The sequence below is a fragment of the Suncus etruscus genome, chromosome 5 (assembly GCF_024139225.1).
Source record: "Suncus etruscus isolate mSunEtr1 chromosome 5, mSunEtr1.pri.cur, whole genome shotgun sequence".
In the NCBI taxonomy this organism is placed as follows: domain Eukaryota; kingdom Metazoa; phylum Chordata; class Mammalia; order Eulipotyphla; family Soricidae; genus Suncus; species Suncus etruscus.
The window spans coordinates 56,800,099-56,822,876 of NC_064852.1; the positions used below are offsets into that span (position 1 = coordinate 56,800,099).

A 22,778-nucleotide genomic window follows, 5' to 3' on the forward strand; every position below is an offset into this window, starting at 1 on the left:
TGAAAAAGAAGAAAGATTGTAATTGTAAAAATTGTAATTGTAAAATAACAGGGTGCAAGTGCCAGAGGGACTAGGGTGTATTTGTGGGGCTAAAAGAAAATGACAAAACTAAATTTCTAAGTCACAAAGTCAACAACAATGAAATCATGAGACCCAAACTTTATAACAACCAAACTTAAAATGGTGCCTGGTAGGATGGCAGGCTGTGGTGGAGGTGGTACCATGGGATGGACTCTGAGAACATTTGTGGAGGGAAGTTTATACTGTTGGTGGGATTGATACTGAAACATTTATTGTATGTCTAAAACCCAACTGTGAGTAACTTTGTAATTCACAATGATTTAAAGATATTAAAAACATTTTAAACTTATAGAAAAAAATGAAATAATTTTAGAGGAATCACCAACTACATTCTTTCACTCTAATATATTAAACTAACTTTGCTTTAACCACTCATTTTTTATTGTTTTTTGTTTGTTTTATGTTGTTTTATATATACCTGGCAGTATTTAGGGCATACTCTGGCTCTGTATTTTGGAAGACGCCAGGGAGCACACGTGGTATAGGGATCAGAGCCTAGACTATTGCATGCAAGGCAAGCAATATATACACTATCATATCTCTCCAACTCCCATTCACCTACTTTTTATGCTTATCAAGAAGAATCAGTAAAATTCACCAAAAATTATGTATATGTACTATTAATTATGTCTTTACAGTCCTTTTTATTTTTTCATCATTTTTATATAATGAAATTTATACATCTTAAATGCAGTATTAGATTAATTCTAACAGAGTTTTATGCTCCTGTGCATTCTAAACTCCCAAGAAGATTCATTAATATTATACCATTAATTTTGTCTAGTCTTTCCTTATTAATCTCTACTTTCTCAGGGTCAGAGAGGTAGCATGGAGGTAGAGTATTTGCTTTGCATGCAGGACAGTAGTTCTAATCCCGGCATCCCATATGGTCCCCCAAGCCTGCCAGGAATGATTTCTGAGTGTAGAGCTAGGAGTGACCCGAGTATTACCTATTGCCGGATATGACCCAAAAAACGAAAACAAAACTAAAAAAGAAACAACAACAACAAAAAAAACCCCTCTACCTTCTCTACAACTGCTCCCCAGATTATCATTCTTCTCAAAATTATCCAACAGATTATTTTTTATGTTAAAATCACTTATGCATAGTATTTTGCATGTTACTTCTTTTGCTCACTGTAATGGTTTCTGAGTTTCTTCATAATGTTGCAGGTTTCCCTTTGATTTTAGAATATAATTGCAGTATAGATAAAGATGGGATAACATAGTTGTTTATATTCTCTTGTTGATGTATACCTGTTACTCAATGAATTTAGATATTCATTTGTAAAAATCCATTCTTTTAGGCTGATCTATAAATTTAAATTTGATTTAAAATAAAAAAAACTTAATGCTAGTTATCCTCTGATTGTTCAAAAGAAAATCTAGTTCTGATACAAAACGAATAAATTACACATATTTTAATATTCAAATTATAGTAGTTACTGATTTTTTCCAAACCCACTAACAGTGAAACACTCAGTCTTTTACTGTACTTCTCTGTATTTCTGGCAGATATCATGCTGAATAAATGCTTTTTCTCTTCATAGAGCCATGTGCTGATATGATTCATAAGGAGAAAGCTTAGGAAAAGTTGAAGCCATCTCCAGTAACCTTCCATTTTCTTTCTTTCTTAACCCCCAGCCCTATCTCTGTCATTAAAATTAAGTTCAGCAGACTGGTAGGACACTTGCTTAAATCAACACTCTTTCTCAGAGTGAGAAGACTGGAAGTCAAATATAGTGAAAGATAAGGAAAATCAATTTGCAAGTCACAGTAGTAGCTGTTGGCGAAATTCATGATTTAAGAGAATCAAAGAGAAGCAGATGCACACTTTAGCCAAAGTAAATGGGCTGTGGTCTTGCAGTGACTCATATAAAAGATGGTGAAGGAAAATGCAATCATTTAATGATAAATTTATGATATGACTTATCAGAAAATGCACATCTTAAATTTGTGTATTTATTATTTATTTATTTTGTTTTATTGAAAACAGTGGTACTCAGGATTTATTCCTGATTTTGAACTTCAGAATTATTCCTGATAGATTTGGGGGAACCATATGATGTACTGGAGATTGAATTGAAGACAACTGTTTAAGACAAGTGTTCTATCAGCTGAACAATTGCAACATTTTCCAAATTTCTTTTCCTTTTTTTTTTTTTCGCTTTTGGTTTTTGGGTCACTTCCGGCAGTGCTCAGGAGTTACTCCTGGCTCTATGCTCAATTATTTCCCCTGGCAGGCACGGGGTACTGTATGGGATGTTGGGATTCGAACTACCATCCTTCTGCATGAAAGGCAAATGCCTTACCTCCATGCTATCTCTCCGGCCCCGCCACTGTGAAATTTCTTTATATTGATGGTGAGAAGTATACCGAATGTTATACAGAAACTGATCCTAGAGTGATGCTCAGGAGCATCACTTAGTTGTGCCTTGGACTTACGTAATTAGGAATAAAATTTGGGACCTATACTTGTACAGCATGTGTTCTAACCCTGTCCCCAAATAATTCACTTTAATTAAATTTATGCTCACCTTACATTGCTTTTATTATTAGTTTACAATGTTATAGAGTTTCAAGTCTGCCATACTAGCTCTACAAAGTATTCACTCTACCTACCATCAAATTGCCAGTTCTATCCTATGACCAACCAAATGGGTGCATCTTCTCATTTTTCACCACTCTTATCTCCTGGACATCTAGTAACCTTAACAATTGTACTATAAATTAATTTTGTTTATTGCTGATTGTTTTGCTTGCTTTATTCCATGTATAGATGAAATTATTTACAATTATCTCCCACTTCCTTAGTTATATCAATTAGTAAAACCACCTCGAATTTAATCTATTTTATCGAAAAGACACAATTACATTGTTTACATTAATTACAGTAGTTACAATAATTACATTATTACATATAAAGGTATATTATTGATTATTAATACTGTATTTTCTTATTTTGTCATCTGTTGCTGGGCATTTAGGTTCATTTTGTCTTACCTCTTAGCTGTTATAAATTGTGGTGTAATACAACAATGGCAAAAATACAATTTTGATCTTGCTGCTTTCAGTATTCCAACTATCTCTGAGGTTTGTCATTGTGAATAGGATGTTTCTTATGATGTTTTTCTTTGGATCTTTTTTTGTTGGTACTTTTAGGACAAGTAGGATTTTGTTGCATACACTCTTAAGCTGGGAGTTTCTCCACAATGATATCCTTGATTATTAAAACTTCATGGGGGTTTTCTTTCTCATCTCTGGGACTCCAATGATTCTCATGTTGTTTCTGTTGACTTTATCAAAGACTTCTATTTTTGTCTGTTCACATTCTTTGAGGACTTGTCGCATTGTCTGATAATGAGTTTTAAGTTTCTTTTCCAGATCCTTCTATTGTACACAGTTGTTTATGCATCTCATCTTCCAGCTTACTGATTCTGTCTTCCACTGCTGTTATTCTGTTGAAGAAGATTTCTAGTGAGGTTTTAATTTAGCCTACCAAGTTTTTCAGCTCTGTTCTTTTAGTTTAAAGTTTTATTATTTCTACTCTCAGGTCCTCTTGATTTTTATTTGTGACATGTTCTGTTCATTCCATGCTTACTTTGAGTTTTTTGAACATCTTTTATATATCTTCTCTAAATTCTGTATCTAAGAGGGTAAATAGATAAGTGGTATTTATTGAGTCATCAAAGCTACCATCTTCATTTGCTATGCATGTTGGGGCCCTGTGTTATTTCACATAGTTGTGGTTGTAGTGTAACGTTTTTCGTTTATTTTTTGCGGCCACACCTAGTGATTCTCAGGGGTTATTCTGGCTATGCGCTTAGAAAATGATTCTGGCTTGGGGGACCATATGGGACATTGGGGGATCAAACGTGGTCGGTTCTAGACTAGTGCTTGCAAGGCAGACACCTTACATCTAGTGCCATCACTCCAGCCCTTGTAGTATGATGTTTTCTATAGCCTGTGCAGGCATTCCTTGATTAGGAAGAGTGTATGACCATGAAGCAAAGTGGAGACACTTTAGGCAGACTTTTTTTTTTTTTTTTTTGGTTTTTGGGCCACACCCGGTGACGCTCAGGGGTTACTCCTGGCTATGTGCTCAGAAGTCGCTCCTGGCTTGGGGGACCATATGGGACGCCGGGGGATCGAACTGCGGTCCTGTCCAAGGCTAGCGCAGGTAAGGCAGGCACCTTACCTCTTGCGCCACCGCCCGGCCCTAGGCAGACATTTTATGGCAGACAATTTCATGGCAGACAATTTCACCTCTGTCTCTCTCTTTCTCTCTCTCTCACACACATACCCTGTCTCTTTCTGTCTCTCTGTCTCTCTCTTTTTTTCTTATTTCTCCCCCTCTTTTTTTTCTATTAGGAACTGTGGGGTGCAATGTTGTTACTAAAAGGATATCATGCATTATCACTTTACCTCCTTTCAGCACCCAATTTTTGTCCAAAGTCATCATTTCCAACTATCATTGTCATAGTGGTCTTATCATTGTTTATATTGTCTTTGGGTATTATTCTCATACATTTTATGACTACAAAGGAGTATAATTTTTCTATCTATTCCTCTCCTTCTGAATCACTTCAATCAACATAATACTTACCATGTTTATCCATATAGAAACAAATTTAATGACTTAGCACTGCTTGGCAACTCAGCCCTAAATATTACACTAATATCTATTATATATGCTATTTTACTTTTAGCTTATTTTTTAAAAAATTTGTATCTGCAATATTACTAAAATGTCTAGTTACTATGTAATTATTATATATTATAAAGTATAATATTTGTGTTTTAATTATGACATTATTTGATTAATAATTAGGAAAATATTTAGTCTTAAATTAGACAAAATGGAATAAAGTAACTAAAAGAAACTGAGTAAGGTCAATGTTTAGTGACAGGTTTCACTAATTGAAAAAAAAATAGTAATAAAATTTAGAATAATATTATACCAAGAAAAAAAAACAACAAAACATGAGGCCAGAATGGCAGCACAGTGGTAGGGTGTTAGCCTTTTGAGTGACTGACCCAGGATTTGATCCCCATGATCCCTTAGGGTCCTCTGAGCCAGGAGCGATTTCTGAGCCCTGAGCCAGGAGTAACAACTGATGTGGCCCTAAAACCAAAAAACAGAACAAGAGGAGAGAAAAACAACAACAACAAAACATCTATCCATTCTGGACCAGAGAAAGGAACTGGATTATTTTCAGTCACATTTGAGAAATACATTATTGAATTGTTCCAGTTAACAATCTAATAAGTCTCATAACAGCTGTCAAAATTATAAAAGTTGAGTATGAGACAATGAAGGTGCTTCAAAATCTTTCATTTTGAGCAAATAAATACAGAAGCTTGCTAAGAGAGGTTTTTTAAATAAGTCAAAAGTAACAAAATAATGATATATTCTCATCTGCTTCAAAACATCACTGTGGCCAAATTTATAAAGGTTATGAAGACACAACTACTAAATTTTTTACCAAGAGTTGGCTTATTCCCTGAAACTCTGCTTCAAGCTGTAGCTTGGAAATATAATTGCTTTTAATTAGTTATGAAACAGTGCCAAAGAAGTATTCACACTGTTACTGTAGTTCTGAGCTGCTTGACTTCAATTTTAACAACTTATTGTCCACCCTTTTTCTCCTTTTTTATTTGCTATATTACTATTTTTAAATATGAATAATGGGGGAAGGTGGATAGATATTTTCTTTTTGATCCAGCAACTTATGATTTGAGCTTTTAATTATACTCCAAAGATAATTTAGGAAGATATTCACTGAGAAAGAATTGTATTTAACTTATTAAAAATAAAACATGATTTTGCTTTTACAGAGTTCTAACTCCTGGTGTACATTTACACGAAATGTTTTTAAATGATAAAAGTAAGAATTAAAATGAGAAAGACCTGGAGACTCTGTGCAAAGAATTATTAACATTTAGAAAACTATTCTCGTCTCTTTTCTGTCAATCTCAAGCTGAGTGATCTTATTTGCATTACTTTTTTATTACAGATTTGGCAATTATGAAAAATCCGCTATCCTTCAAGAAATTGCTGAAATGAAATAGAATCTGATTTATTGTCTCTGGTCACTATTTTAGAATTTGTAGCTTCATTGCATCTACTATTTTTTCATATAAGTTTATTTTATCTCTTCAAGTTATATGAAGTTTTCTTAAGGTCAGAAGTATATAGTTATGGGATCGGTACGGTGCAGCTAGAGGTAAGGTGCCTGCCTTGCCTGCACTAGCCTGGGATGGACCCCAGTGTCCCATATGGTCCCCCAAGCCTGGAGCGACTTCTGAGCGCATAGCCAGGAGTAACCTCTGAGCGTCACCAGGTGTGGCCCAAAAACCAAAAAAAAAAAAAAAAAAAAAGAAGTATATAGTTTTGTAGAATCCATATCTACACTATTACATGTTCACCTTACTAGAAGCTGAAAATATTCTTTCACTCTTCTTTCAGGGAGGGGAGATTAAATGGAAAGTAATAAATGTCTGGCATACCATTGACCCCAGTACATCCCTGCCACCAAGTGGTCCCATAGGAATCTCCACTAAGTCTCTGAACATGGAAGGCACCAAATCCTTGAGCTTTTCATTAAAGCACCAAAGCTTTTCTCTGAAAATCATTGTGAGTGACACCTAGATACTATTTTGGCACAGCCTGAAAGACTACTCACAATATATGTATAAAGCCTAGTACATAAAAAGATACTACTTTTAAAGAGCCATTAGGAATTATTGAATCCAAACTCTCAATGCAACTGTGATCCTTTACGTATGCTAAGTACTCTTTTAGTGACTATGATTTTTGTCCATCAAATAGATATAAAGATATTTTACATGTTATGGTGGAGTACATTGCAGATTTTAAAAGTAAATTATTATTTATAAGAGTCCTTGACAAGGTTAAAAATATTTAACTTTAAGTTATCATTTATGGCATAAAATCTGTGAAAATATAAAGGACAGCTATTAAGGTTGAATATATAAAGTGATAGGTTGTATAAATATATGGTCACTGTTCATTTTGAGCATTCATTTGTGGCATCTAATGTCTTCATAAAATCCTAAACAGTTTCTGGTATCTTTCTCTGCAAAAGTATAATTTTCCAAATTATAATCCAATTTTGGTCTAGCGTAGTTCATCTGTAATTTTCTTTTCTGGCAGTATATAAAAATATCCCATCAAAGAAGGCCACTATTTGAACAACACTACCTTGATTAATATAATTTGCCCCTTCAGGGAATCCATAGATCTCTTACAACCTTTAATCTTTCACTCCAGATGACCTCAGTAAGAGAGAGAAGGAAAGGCAACCTCTTTACCCCATAATATTCTTAAAATAGTATTATACTTAATTGCTCAAAAGTATGGACAGAACCAGAAGACACAATCATCTTAGCATCTGTGAAAGAAAAAGGCAAATTGGTACATTTACTGGAAGATTACACTACTTACAGAGTATTATTGGTAGGTTTAAGGACAAGGTCATTCAAACATTTGAATGTACAAATTAAGAGCCTCACACGGAGTAAGACCTTGATAAATTTTAAAATTAATTAACAAAGTATTCATGCATTACCTATCAAATATCTATTTTATATATAATTGGACAAACAAAATACATAGCATGAGTCTATATTACACACTATAATTTTGCTTAAAATATAGATATGCATTTGTAAAATATTTGTAAAATATTTGAACATTAGGAATTTTTTGTTTGCCTTCACTTTCCACCTGTGATATTTCAGAAGTTTCTCCTAGCTCATTATTCAAGAATTTCTATAGTAATGCTTAGGGAGCATATGGGGTGTCAAGGAATCAAACCCTAGTCTTCCAGGTCCAAGCCAAGTGTCTTATTTCCTATACTATTGCTCCAGCCCTTTAATTTAGGAAATTTAAGTATGAGAATGAGCATTTAAAAGTATAGTTTAGAGATTCAAAGTGGGAGACCAATTAAGAATTCTTTCAGGCAGTGAAATTTAAGATAGATATAGAATGATGGTCGAAATGAGTAGGTGAAAGTGTTTTTGGCATTTCTAAAAAATGGTAACAGTATGAGATAATGGTTGAAAATGTAAATGGATATCTATGTTTTACTTACTTTTTCTGTACAGACAATGGGAGGATCTGAAGTGAATATTTAAAACAAAGTAAAATTAGAGGCCGAAGTGATAGCACAGTGGTAAGTCATTTGCTTGGCATGTAGCCAACTCAAGACGAATCTCAGTATCCCATAAGGTCTCCGTGCCTGCCAGGAGCAACTTCTGAGCACAGAGCCAGGAGTAATCCCTGAACACTGCCAGGTGTGACACCCCTAAAAAAAAAAAAAAATATATATATATATATATATATATATATATATATATAATTAAATTGAAATTTATTTTTAAAATATAAAAAAGATTTTAATTTAATCTTTATTTTAATAAAATATTTTATTGTATTTATTTTAATAAAATTTTGGGGGGGGTTTGGGTCACACCCAGCATCGCTCAGGGGTTACTCCTGGCTCTATGCTCAGAAATCATACTGGCAGGCTCGGGGGACCATATGGGACGCTGGGATTTGAACCGATGACCTTCTGCATGAAAGGCAAATGCCTTACCCTCCATGCTATCTCTCCAGCCCCTATTTTAATAAAATTTTTAAATAAATAAAATTTATTTTAAGTAAATTAAAAATAGAATACCCATAAATGCTAAGGTGTATGTGTAAATATGTTTATTTTCTTAAATGGCAAACTTTGAAGTAAATTAAATTCCATTTTTCAGAGCATTAGTAGTAAAATGGCATACTCAGTTCATGAAATATTAAAAAGTTGTTGAAAAAGGAAAAATATATGTTTACTCCAATTTAGAAAGACCAGCATTGAAAGACATGACTATGTATAAGATTGAAAGTATGTGCCTATGTAATGGTTGTTGACTTTGAAAGCTGACTATAAGTGGATAAAGTGGCATTTCAGGAATATTAATGAGACAACGTTATACCAAATTAAAATGGAACAAATGAAAATAAAAGGGATAGTAGATGATATTTTTTAGAATATACATGTGAGAGGCCAAGGTAGAGAACAGAAAGGGAAGAAGGAAGAAAACCCAGTGTGAAGGGTTTAAATGATTTTGTGACAGATCACTAATAATAATAGATAAAAGATAATAGGAATGTCTAATAAAAGCTTATAAATATACACTTCAGGGGCCAGAGCAGTGGTGCTTCGCAAGCACTAGCCTAGGACAAACTGCAATTCTATCCCCCGCACGTTCCATAGGGTTCCCCCAAGCCAGCAGCGATTTCTGAGCACATAGCCAGGAGTAACCCCTGAGTATCAATGGGTGTGGCCCCAAAACAAAAACAAAGAAAAAAAAAGAAATATACACTGAAGAATGACTATTACAAAATGTAGCAAACCTGCAATTTTTGAAAACTGTCTTTAAAGAAATTATATATTTTTTCTTGTTTATTTTTCAGGATGGAAGAAACAGTGCGGAATCTATTGCAGAGTCAAGGCCCTCCAGAACAGAAAAAAGGAGAAACTGTTAATATAATGGTCTACCAGGTACACCATGTTTTATTTTGTTTTGTTTTGTTTTTCCTTTTGACTGGATTCCAGTTGGCTTGTTTTTATTTGATTTTCTTACTCTGTTCCCTGATCTGAAAATAAATAAGCAAGTATGATCCAACCCTGCTGTTGGGAGCGATATATATCACTCTGTCTAAAGAATCATACAAAGTTTATTTAACTCATTCAATTCTTGAATTCCTACTGTGGAACAAATAATACATTTGATTTTATGAAAGTACAAAAATACGCATGTATTTAAAAAGGTTTTAGATCTTTTTGTTTATAACAGATCTATTTACAGTGAACTGAGATAAATAGAACTAGATATAGAGTATTTCAGCCTAGATAAAGAACTTATGGCAAGTTCTTGTAGAATAAGAAGGTTGAGGTATCTCAATAATAGCCAAGTACAAAAAAAAGTGTGATAGTGAAACAGGATACAGAATACCTAGACAAGATTATTTGTTATGCTGTGTTCATGAGAATGGCCTATTACCCTGGGAGTGTGAAATATAAAAGAAGTCTAAGGGAACCAAAGTGTCATTGATCTGTCTTTTTCTAATAGAATCTCCATAGTGCTTTAACACATTCAAAATCACCAGGTTGGGAAGCACAATGCCTAAACCGAATATAGTCCCACTTATCCAGACAAATAAGATTCTGGTAGAAAAAGTAAAGAAGATCCAAAAAGGAAACACAGGCATTGGGGCCAGAGAGCATATACACTAAGAAATATTCTAGCCTTGCACATGGCTAACCTAGGCTCCATCTTTCTTTTACTACATATAATCCCTTGAACACTGCCAGTAGTAAGGCTAGAACGGATGAGGTGAGGCCGAAGTCCACTGCTTATCCACCCAAAGTAACACAGAAACAGTATATATAAATTCAGAACTTTAATTAAAATAACAAATAAAGCCCCAAAATTTATTGCAAAACTGAACACAGAGAACTTAAAAGAACATATACTGAAGGGAGTGGTCATGCTTACTGTCTGGTTTTGGCACTGTCATAGGACACCGTGCTGCAGAAAGGAAGACACACTAAGAATGGTAGAGCTTTTGTCAAGAATGGTGGCTTTGAATCCATATTGATATTGTAATTGCTATGTTTCTACTGGTATGACAGTACTGAAAAAAATTGGGCCATGGGTCCAGGAATTTCAGGCTCTGTGGCTAATATTATAGCTTCTGTGGTGCATGGTTTCGGCTTCTGGAGGTGCAAGAGTGAGAGCATTGGGTAGGGTGATTCCTGCACTAACTTCTGAGGGTCTTGGAGATGTCAGCTCAAGTGCTGGCAAGACTAGAGCATCTTCAGAGCTATGTGGTTGAGTGGTGGAGCTGAACCATTGGCAGGGCAATGGATGTGGGTGATGGGTGCAGCTGGTTTGGCCTCAGTGGGGTAGGAAATTGGTCACATAAATGTTTTTCGAATTATTTCAACTTAGATTTACTAGCATAAGAGGTACCATTTGCAAACTGTCTTTAAAAACAGAAATTGTCTTTAATTTATCAGCATAAATGTGTGTGACGTGTATATTAAAAATGTAGATGATTTTGTGTTGCTATATATAAAATATGTGATTATTACATACTATATTAAAACAAACTGAAAAGGAAAGAACATGAAGATAATTTAAGTAATTGCTAGGAAAACTAAAGTTTTGCTATCTAAAAAATTTGAGATTTAAAAGGAAAGCAAGAATCTAGTTGATAAGTATACCAAACATCCTGGTTCAGGACTCTACAACTTGATTTGTTATTGTGAAGATTGGAAGAAATTGTACAAAGTTAAGAAGTTAAGAACTTAAGAAGAAGGATCAAAGTATTGACACAGCAGTAGGGTGTATGCCTTGCATGATGCTGACCAAGGACTGACAGAGGTTCGATATCTGGCATCCCATATGGTTCCCCAAGCCAGTAGTGATTTCTGAGCACATAGTCAGCAGTAACCCCTGAGCATCACCAGATGTGGCCCAAAAACCAAAACCAAAAGAAAGTTAAGTAGTACATGAAGGGGGCTGAAGCAGTGGCACAGCTATAGGGCATTTACCTTGCACAAGGACAGACATGGTTCAATCTCCTCAAGGTTCGATCCCCCTTTTGTGTCCCATATAGTCCTCCAAGCCAGGAGTTGTCTGAGCTCAGAGCCAGGAGTAACCCCTGAGTGTCACTGGGTATGGCCCCAAAACAAACAAAACAAAACAAAAGAAGAAGTAGAGGAAGATCTAAGCTTAAAAGATCTATGTCTTTAATAATTCACTATTGAACCATATATTGGACTATTTTATTAAGATGGGACTACTCTCCTCTGCCCCAAGTGCCATAGTGCTGGGAGTGGGCATGTTTGCTTAAAGCAAATAAAATTTATCTCCACGAAGGAGATATTAAAATCATTTGAAATATATTTCTAAAGAAAGGTTAAGAATTTCCTCCAGTCAATGCAGATGTTTACCTATAGAATATCCTAAGCTTTTCCTATGTGTAGTTGCCTAAGGTGATAATAAGGACTTATGTTTCCCTAGTCCTTAATGCATAGGTTTATATCTGTATTGGTAGAGAGTAAAGATATCTATATTTTTAATGGGATTTGATTCTTTTTTAAGTGGCTCTTTGCAGCCTACAAGAGCCACATGAACCTGAAATGTTAGTCATTTGTTCTCCCTTGAAAGTAACACCAGACTCCAATTAGAACTAAATAATTCAGCATGGCTCCCTTACTTTTCATGCTCTTCTTGCTGAGGCTCTATTTCATCCAGGTTCTTGTTTCCTTTTGATCATTCTTTTCTAATCTCTACAAGTTATCAGCCAAGACTATTGTGCAGGCACTTCGACAGTATTACCATAGGAATATGTGGAATTGGAAGTGATTTAGAAATATGTATGCACATTTTAAGAAGTGTTTTAAAGCTATTTATTCTTCCCTTGTTGAAGGTAGTTATTAACTTGAAGCAAATCTACATAGAAGGTATTTTCAGTCATTGATCTCAACCTCATTATATGGAAAATGAAGAAACATGAGTCATATAGTCCATAAAGTTCATTTATCTATTTGCTAAATATTTCATAAGTTTTAACTTGTTTTATTTTTATTTTTAAATACCTTTATTTAAGCACTAAGATTAAAAACATGTTCCTGGTTGGGTTTCAGTCATAAAAAGAACACCATCCCCACCCCTTCACCAGTGCAACATTCCCACATTTCATGAGTTTTAAGATGAACTAGTCACAGTTTGTTCCCTGGGGATTTTAGAAATTAAATTAGAGTTAAAAACAATGGTCTCACTAGTTTCAGGGAGTTTCCCTTAATTTCACAATTTTCAATATTGTAACTGTGAATCATAGTAGTAAATAGTCTCTGTGAAATGTGGGTGGTGGTACTAGTAGAACATATAGTAAATGACATTTGGAAGTGCTTCAGGTAAGAGTTGGAAAATTTATTGCTTATAATATGGGATTCCATTAGCATACCTCACTGATTTTCTAAATCTTTTTCTTTCTTTTCTTTTTTTGTTTTTTTGTTTTGTTTTTTTCGGGCCACACCCATTTGATGCTTAGGGGTTACTCCTGGCTAAGCACTCAGAAATTGCCCCTGGCTTGCGGGGGGGACCAGATGGGACGCCAGGGGATCGAACTGTGATCCTTCCTTGGCTAGCGCTTGCAAGGCAGACACCTTACCTCTAGCGCCACCTTGCTAATTTTTAAATTAATTTAAAATTAATTTAATTTTTTAAATCTTACATGGGCTTCAGGATACTGATTTTCCAGTGCAACTATCTCTTACAGTATCCTGAAGCCCATGTAAGATTTAGAAACTATGGAAAAGCTGGAGTTTCTGTCATTTTTCATTGTGATTGTTTACTCTGAGTCTTTTGTTTTTTTACTATGTGACAACAGCACAGTGATAGTTTTGCATGTTCTAGGTCCATGATAATTGCTTTGAGTACTTTAAAGGATGGTTATTTTTTGTTCAATGAGTCTATTCCTAAAGAACTCTCATAACTTGTTACTTGCATAATTTATAACTTGCATAATTTAACACGAATTCTCTCAAAGGACTGAGTGGTAGCATTCATACTGAAGTTGACCTTCACAGTCAGTGAATATTTCAATTAGCAAGTTTTGCAGTTTTTTATTCCTTGACTTGATTTAATAAAAAGTTTGCATTGTAAGTTTCATGCATGTTTTTGGTGATATTGTTCTTAGTTTTAAAAATACCTCGCTCAGGTTCCTATAGAGTCTTAGTTGACTGTAGCTTATTCAGCACAATTCAAATGTACACTATGTGCTTGTCATCCTATCACTAGTTCCATTTTAGATAGATCCTGTTAATTAAGTAGTTGCCCAAGAATGCACAGCCTGGCAGTAGTCTAGAAGGAAATTAAACCTCTGTCAATGTTAGCTCTCTATTCAGATGCATTTTGAACAGATTAATTGATGGAGCCTGAGTTAGTATGAACTTCTGTGGAGTCCTTTTATGTAGACATTAATGTAGGTCTTTCTTATTCCTATCTGGAGAGTTATGAATTCATTTACTATTCATTTATTTGCTTGTCATAATTGTCAGATTTTTCCTTCATTTTCTTTTTAAAATATTTTGAAAATGAAAATAAATTAAGCAGCATGGTTTGCAAAACTGCTAATAGTATAATTTAATATATAAAACTTTCTATTAACACATCCTCTTTTCTTCACTATTAGCCAGTGTGTTCCCCTTCTCACTCCCTCTTCCATAATTTTTGTTATTTGGGGGCATTTTTTATTCCCCTATGATATTTCTTTATACTTTCATATGACTGAGATCATTTTCTGTCCTTTTTCTCTGACATACTTCACTCATCATCATATTCTTCAGATGCTTCTTTGTTGCAGAAAATTAAGTTACTTCATATTTTCTTAAATATTTTCTTGTATCATAGCTGCTTTGTCCTGTCATTTGTTCATGGACACCGGGGTTGTTTGTATGTTTTTGGCAATTTGAATTGGCTGCAATGACAATAGGTAGGCCCTTGGGATAAATGCCATGTATCGGAAATATTGGTTCATATAGGAGATCTATTCCATGTTTTTTGGATATGTCTGCAATGTTTTCCAAAAAGGGTAAACAATTCTAGATTCCCTCTACCAGCAAATGAAGAGCTAGCTTCTTTTCCCTATATTGATGACAACATTGATTCTTTGTACCAATCTCACTAATGTGAAATGATATAACATTTTTTAAATTTAATTACTTTGATGATGTATAATGGCAGATATTTCATTCATATCCTTTTCACCAGCTGTCCTTGATATATTAGATTTTTTATTCCTGATCTAATGAAATTAGTGGTAGAGAACATAATGAATGTATTCTTAAATTCTGAAGTTTAAAGTCTAAACCCCATGACAATGATAATGCTTTATACTTTGTGGAGTTTTTAAGACTGACTCAGTCCTTTACCTTCTTCAGATTACCTTTCTTGGGTTTGTGATGTTTCTTCCATTATACACTACTCCAGTATCTTAGCCCATCACATTTTTTAATTTTAGTGTGTCCCATCTATTCTGTAAATCAAATAATCTGGGATAATTTTACCATTTTGTAATCATTCATTTGATTATATGTGCAGTTTCTTCTGTGAGGTAAAGGAACATATTCTTGGGTTTCACAGATGAGAATGTAGGCATCTTTGAATGTTTATTCTCAATAAATATATATCAGTAAAATATGATGAGCTAATAAACCACTTAATGTTTTTTACCTGCCATATTCCTTCTTACCTTCAAGCACATGAGTAAGAAAAATGTCATTATATAAAGGTAAAGTGCCATATATAGCAATTAGCATTGATTCATTTTATTAGAGGGAAATCAAAGGTATAAAACATATTGTATGTAGAAGAATCTGAATATGGAAGAAATAAAAATCATTTCCCTTATGTTTTTTTTCTTTCTATCAGTCATTCTCAAGCTTTTGCAAACCTTAGTTCCCATCTGACCTGCTTCCTCTGTTTTCTATGGCCCTTTACTCTCCTATCACTTGACCCTCTAACCTTATGCCATGGTTCCTTACTAACATTATTTTTTTACATATGGTCCTCTTGGATATCCTGGGGGACATGACAATAAACTGTACTAACTTCACCCTCTTTATATATTTGAATGTTATCCATTTATCAAGTTATATCTTCGCACCCACATCACCATTTCAGTTTAGATAGGAAATGAGTGAAATCAATAGACTTGAAATAGCATAATGGAGTGCTGTGCATGGTTGGAAAGGATATCATTTCTTCAGCTTGATGTGTCAGAATGTGGAAATACAATTTGACTAGGAAATGAAGTACTACCTCAATAATGATAGATTACCCCACTAATATTCCTCTTATTTCTGTAGTAATCACCAGGGCTTCTTTATTGAAGGTGATACACACTTCATCTTTTTTTCCAGCATAATTATTTTATTTAATTTTTATACTGATTGAAATTCTGATTTATATACTACTAATGATGATTTCTCCTGAACGTAGTTCCAACACCACACACCTCACTACTCAACTTGTTGCCCAAAAGACCTTAATAATTTCCCTTTCCAATCCACCCCAAAACTCAGTTGTCTGGATCAGTTCTTCTTTTTTGTTGCCTTGATCTTTGTTGTGGTACACTTCCACTAAATTTTTCTTTTTTGGAGTATGAATTAATTCAACATTAATTAACTCATTTCAAAAGTATATGTATGGTAAAGTGCATGTATAAATAGAAAAAAAAACATATAGAGAAAATAAACATGGAAAAAACCCTATATATGTTAATAGTTTATGCCAATTAGAAGACTTATGATATCAGACAGTTTCCTACACTTTGCTGTCATGTTTTTTCTCATTTTTATAAACAGGCTTGGGATAGATGAGGGATAAGAAGCCACATACCTACAGTTACCAAATTAAACTTTGGTATATATTAAAATATATATTATAATTAGACAGGTAAATTTAAAACATTTAACATGTGTTAATATAATATGAACAAAAGTTATTTTCTTATTTATTGAAGGAATAACAAACTTGTTTTTGAAAGCCATATTATAGCATTCTACAAATAGTTTAATGCCATAGAACGTTATATGGAGTGTGTGGGGAACAGATAGAACATCTCCGTGATTTAAAAACATCAGTCTCAGTTTAATTGCAGCAAATTTAAATGACTCAATAATGCAAACCAGTATACACAGATGACATGATTGTTTCAAAAGAAGATGAAATTCGTGTTTCATAACACATGTCACTCTGCACCCAAATGATGGGTTTGAAGTGTAGTTAAAAACTCAATGTATGCAATTCAGTCTATTGTGTATTGTATGTACCTATAGAGATTATTTTGGGGGGAGACATCCAATGGCTGTCAGGTGTTATTACCAGAAATTACTTCTGGCAGGTTTGGGGAAATATAAGATGTCAGGGATCAGACCCTGATCAGCCATATGCAAGATAAATGCCCTATCTACTGTGCTCTCTTTGGTCCCACCTATTCTTAACACTCCTAAATATACTGCATCTTAATAAAATGGTCAGTTTTTCATAGATACTTAAATATTATAATGCACAATATTAATGTAAAATACATTTTTTGTGTACTAACATTTATGATTGTGGCCTGTAATCTCAAGAAGTCTCAAGTATCTTTGAGTCATATTTAAGAAACTGGCCCTTTCTTTGAATTCCTCTGAACTTTGAATAGCTGCCAGAATAGGTAATAAAAAAATGGAGTATTTTTGTATTGTGTCAACTTTAAAGGCTGGAAACTGTTCCTTGAGAAAGTAAGTTTCTTCCTTAATTTTAAAGAACATATTTTACTGGTATATTTAAAATAAAGAGGCAGTATTTTTTCAACAATTTCAGAGTATCTGAGACAAGAAAAACATTAATTTTCATACAAATAGATTTATTTAAAAATCATTTTATAATGATTACTGTTATTTTATGTCCTGCATAAATACTCTCCAAAATTTTAGAACTTTTTCTAATAATTTATATTAAAGCATCTATTTTCTGGCTTGCATAGTGATTCTAATGAGCATTCCTTCTATATTTCCAAAGGTCTATTAAATACTTTGCAATAAATAGATGATATTTAAATAATATCACTCACTTCAGTGATTATCCATTTTGTCCTGATATAATGAATTAGAACTTAAGTTTATGAGTCTCAATTTTTTTTCTAAACTTTTTGCTCAAACATGGATATATATTTTCAGACAGATTTTTTTGAACCGAAACTGAACTCTTACCAAAGAAAAACAAAACATAATCTCTCTCCTAAAACAAAATGTAACCTGTGAATAAAATAGTGACCTGAAAAAGCATCTTCTTTTTAGGTAGGTGTGCTGGTTATTACCAGTACACATGAGTAACTTCTCTCAGAAGAGTATCAGACTTGATTATAAGAATATCTAGTAAGAGTCTCAGGTCAGGAGGTTCTGTGGATAGAATCCAAAAGATGATAGAGTTTAGTAGGTATTCAGCTTGGGTAAATACTTTGGTCATTTCCGTTTATTAACGATGTTTATCCGTTTCTTCGTCTTAGAAAACAAATGGATTTGAACAGAAGATATAAAAATGATATCTGGCTTTGAACTTTGATCTTATTTCTTAAGTTACCTGAGTCTACAAACATCATTTTCTTTTTTTTTCCCCCCAAACTTAGCTTATCAATCCTTTATGAGATGGAGATAAAATAGTTCATGGGAAGAATAAAGTACAAGTTTGGAACTAGGAAATAGTTAAGAAAGAAGTGGAAAGTGCCTGCTAAAAAATATATAGTTTCATTACTGAGATCTCTGCTATACAGTAACCTTTGAGGATTTTTTTTTGTCCTTATTGATTTTGTTTGCACCGTGCACACAGCATGGCAATGAAGAAGAATCACAGGAGAAGGGTGAGTGGAAAATCACCTGGCTAAAAGTCATCAAGGGGTCTGCTATCTGCCTTTTAGCAGGAGTCATGTGTTAATTGGTCTGACAGACATAATTGACAGACCATAAGTATTAGTAGAATTGAAGCATATACCTGAGTTCTGTAAAAGCAGTTTGTAGGTTACAGAGAACCAATAATCTGCGAGAAGAAAGTGTCCTGTGACTCAATTGTAATATTAAATTTTGTATTGCCTGTGTACTAACCTAGAACAATTCCATAGTCTCCAGAAGTGGAACCTGTATCTTGGGATGGTTACAAATCTTCCCCAAGGTTTTCTATGCTATATTTAATCTGTATCTGTGAATCCCACCACCTTGAAGGTCTCTTCTACTTAGCTCAGTTTAGTGAGGCAGAGTGTATGAAGAAAATTCACTAGGAAGCTTTGTATACCAGGAGTAGGGGAATGGAGAAGGTCAGTGGAATAATTGTTTTCCTTCCCACAAACAATTTTCTTACTGCCTGGAAGAAGAGCTTTTATAAACTTAGGTTATTTAAAATTTTGGTCACATGTGTTAGTGTCTGAAAGTTTAGGGTTTGCTGTTCATGCACTGGCATTGTAAACTCCTTGTATTTTGAAAGGTGGACATGGCCAAAAACCTTTTCCCTCTATCCCAGAAAATATTCTAGTCACCCATTAATAGAGTGCAGTATGTATTTTGAAATATGTATTCTTTTTACTAAGTAAATTTTCATTTAAGATAACAGAAAGAAATAATGAGAAAAGAGAAGCTATTATTCATAAAATAAATTGCTGCAAACTCTCAGTAGCACTGACTTCCCATACACCATACATGTAAGAAATAGTGGTTTATGAAGGTAAATTTAAATATAAAATAATAAAAATTCAAGATCACATAGACCTAGAGTAAGAGTTCATTTTTTTTCTCAGTAATTGTTTTCATTTTGGAAAGCTCCATCAACTTGTCTCACTTTTTCTCTCCTCCACTGGACATAAAAAAGATAAGTGAAAAGGCTGCCATTGCCAAAGTACTTCCCCAGCCATGCTGTCATCTAACAATTGAATAATATATGCTATCATGCATTTCCCATGTCAGATAGTAATAAATGGTAAATAGTAGAAGCAAAGCAGCAGCAGCAGTTGTAGTAATAGTAATAGTTGTAGTAGTAGTAGCAGCAGCAGCAGCAGCAGCAGCAGCACTAGTATCTTCCTGTTCTATCCTTAATTGTTTGTTTTTCATTACCAAGACAAGCTCTTCCTCTTCTCCTCTTCTACCCTAAATTGGAGATTCCCTTTAAAGAAGCTATTGAAAGTTTTAATGTTAAGTAATGGAGAAATTATGAGATTAGGATCTAGATGGGCATGACTTGTGTACTGATCTCAGGTTATGGTTTTGTTATGTTTTCCTTTTAATTTTATTTTATTGAAATCATTGTGATTTACAATGCCCTTCATAGTTGAATTTAAGGTATACTGTGAATCAGGGCCATTCCCACCACCAGTGTGGACCTCCCTCCACCAAAAATCCCAGAGTGCATTCTTCTATACCAACACCCTTTGTCTCCTGGTCTGCAAGTATAACAGGCTCATTTAAATTTTGATTGTTAATGTTTAGGTCTCTTGATTCTATTGTCACTGACTTTGGCTTGGATATTTACTTCTGTTCTTTCTTTCTCCACCAAAGCACCTGAGACCACATGGCCCTTGATCCCCTATCCTTTTACTTTTCTTTTTTTTTTTTCTTAATTTTATAGAAAAATGCAGAAATATGAGGTAAAACAAAGTAATCCAAGTCCCAAGGTTTTCTGAAAATAGCAGGATTTAAAAGATAAAAAAAAAAGATTTTAAAAAGTAGAAAACAAAAGAAAAATAGGGTATATGTGTCCATTTTTGTTTGTGTAGTTTTGATTTTTGTTTTTGCATATGTGCAGCAAAATTTTGGAAAATTAGAAAGGCCTATAAACATGGAGAACCTACCCATGAAGCATCCTGCCATAAGACCAACTATAGGCTCTGGGAATACTAATTTGTCTTACCCCAAAGTTTTTTTTTTGTGGTTCCAGTAAAACTTAATTATAGCTGTCGCAGTGAGACTTCTGTAATTAGAGACCTTGGATTTTCCACAGATCCTATGTCTAAGTCAGGGTGTCATGGAGTATCTTCTAGTTTCATCTGATTGATAGGTGGTGATGCAGGAACCCTGCCATGAAAGCAAGTTGTTGCTGCTTCCAAGGTTATGGTTTTTAAAACAGACTGGTATCTTGTGGTATCTTTTCTTCCATTAAAAACTGTCCCTTGCAGACCCCCATTCTAAGATATGGTTTTCTAAAATTATATCTATTCAAGTATCATCCCAAGTTAAAAAGAATCAAGTTGATAAATACTTAAGGGAAAGCCATTCCCATGTTAGTGTAAACCAGCTAATTCTGAAGGCTTTACTCTATCAACTTTCTCAGGGAATTGAAATTTAGAAGATGAAATTAGGAGGAAAGGATACAGAAAACTAATCTTACGAAGTATTTTAGAAGTCTTTCTGCTATTTGTGCATAGATGAGTTTTACTCTTGAACCAGTGTACCAAAATATAGAGGTAGTTATATAAGTTGTGAAAAATGAAGAGAATACTAGCACATGCAACTTAATAATTACAACCATCCTTTCTATGCTTTTCTTTCTGCCATAAATGCCCCAAACAGAGAGACTGTTGCTCTTCTTTACCATCCTTTTTCTCATTCCCCCAGGAAACAGATCTTTGCCTGGTATTATCAGAAGTAAAATCCCTGATCAACTGTCTGAAGTTTAGTTTTACTATGGAATTTTAGTCTTCCCAATGGACACAGTTAAAGAAAACTTTGGAGCAAGATCATTGACCTGTAGTTGTATACTTTCCTTATATGTTTAAAGGAACAGTCAACAATAGAGCATCACTCATAATAATGTCACTATTTTATATACAGCTTAACATATGTTTTATTTTTTGTTTGTTTGTTTTGAGGCCACACTTAGTGACAATCAGGGGTTGCTCCTGGCTATATGCTCAGAAATCGCTCCTGGCTTGGGGAACCATATGGGACACTGGGGGGTCGAACCTTGGTCCATCCTAGGCTAAGGCAGACAAGGCAGATGCCTTACCGCTCCGTGCCACCACTCTGGCTCCACATTAACATATATGCTTTAAAATATACTTTATTTGTAAAATTTTCTTCTCCACAATCTAATACCTTTTGATTCAAAGTTTATAACTTAGTATGAATTAGTAGACTTCTGCCATCTATTTGTGATGATATGAAAACAATGTAATTATTCTCTCACAATCTCTAAATTTTATTTACTAAACAACATATATTTTAAGGTTCTTTTTTAAAAAAATTATTTCTTTATTTATTTAAGCACTGTGGTCACAGAAATATTCATAGTTGGGTTTTAGTCACAGAATGTGCAGTCTTTCACCAGTGCAACTTCTGGCACCAACATCCCCTCTTTCCCTTCCATTCCCTGCTTGTTTCTAGGGCAGTCATTGTGCTTTATGTCTCTCATTTACTGTTTCCTTTTTGACATCTTAGTTTGTGGTGGGGTGCCATGCATATCTCTTAATCCTCTTTCAGAACTCAGTTATTAATCAGAGTGATCAGTTCCAATAATCTTTGTCAAGGTATTTGTCAGTGCAGTTATTACTATATATTTTATGAATTTATTACCTTTTACCCTCCTATTTGTTTGAAGATAATCATTGAAAAGCCATATATAGAATTGCTGCAATGATAATTGTTTTATAATTTTCAGCTTTACATCTTCTTTGTTGAGCTTATTAATATTTCAAAATAAAAAGAGCAGAAAAGTATCTTATACTTTACACATTAAGAGACTGAGTTTCATTGGGACAGTTGACTTTCTAAGGTTCATTCAATGACATAATAAACAATGCTAATAACCATTAGTATCATACCAATAATGCTCAAATTTGGCTTAGTAGCATCTAGAGAGTTTAATAAATTAATTATAGACTATATTCAGTATCCTAGTGATTCTGATTCAGTTGATCTGAAGTATAAGGTTTTTTTTTTTATAGCTTCACAGATATAATCGGTACCACATATGCTTATCTGAGCACCTCAAAGTTTGACCTTTGAGCTCAGAACCAGGAGTAACCCTGAACAGTCAAGTATGGACCAAACCCCATTCTCCATGTACACTGCCAATCCTTGGGG

The 22,778-nt window shown here is 34.1% G+C and overlaps 1 protein-coding gene across 1 annotated transcript in view; it reads left to right on the forward strand.

Annotated features, from left to right (window-relative positions):
* Positions 1 to 22,778, forward strand: part of NCKAP5 (NCK associated protein 5) — a 564,957-nt gene that overhangs the window by 176,984 nt on the left and 365,195 nt on the right. The window contains exon 3 of the mRNA XM_049773574.1: positions 9,569 to 9,656. Within this exon, the coding sequence (XP_049629531.1) occupies positions 9,569 to 9,656 (88 nt within the window). The remainder of the gene's footprint in view (positions 1 to 9,568; positions 9,657 to 22,778) is intronic.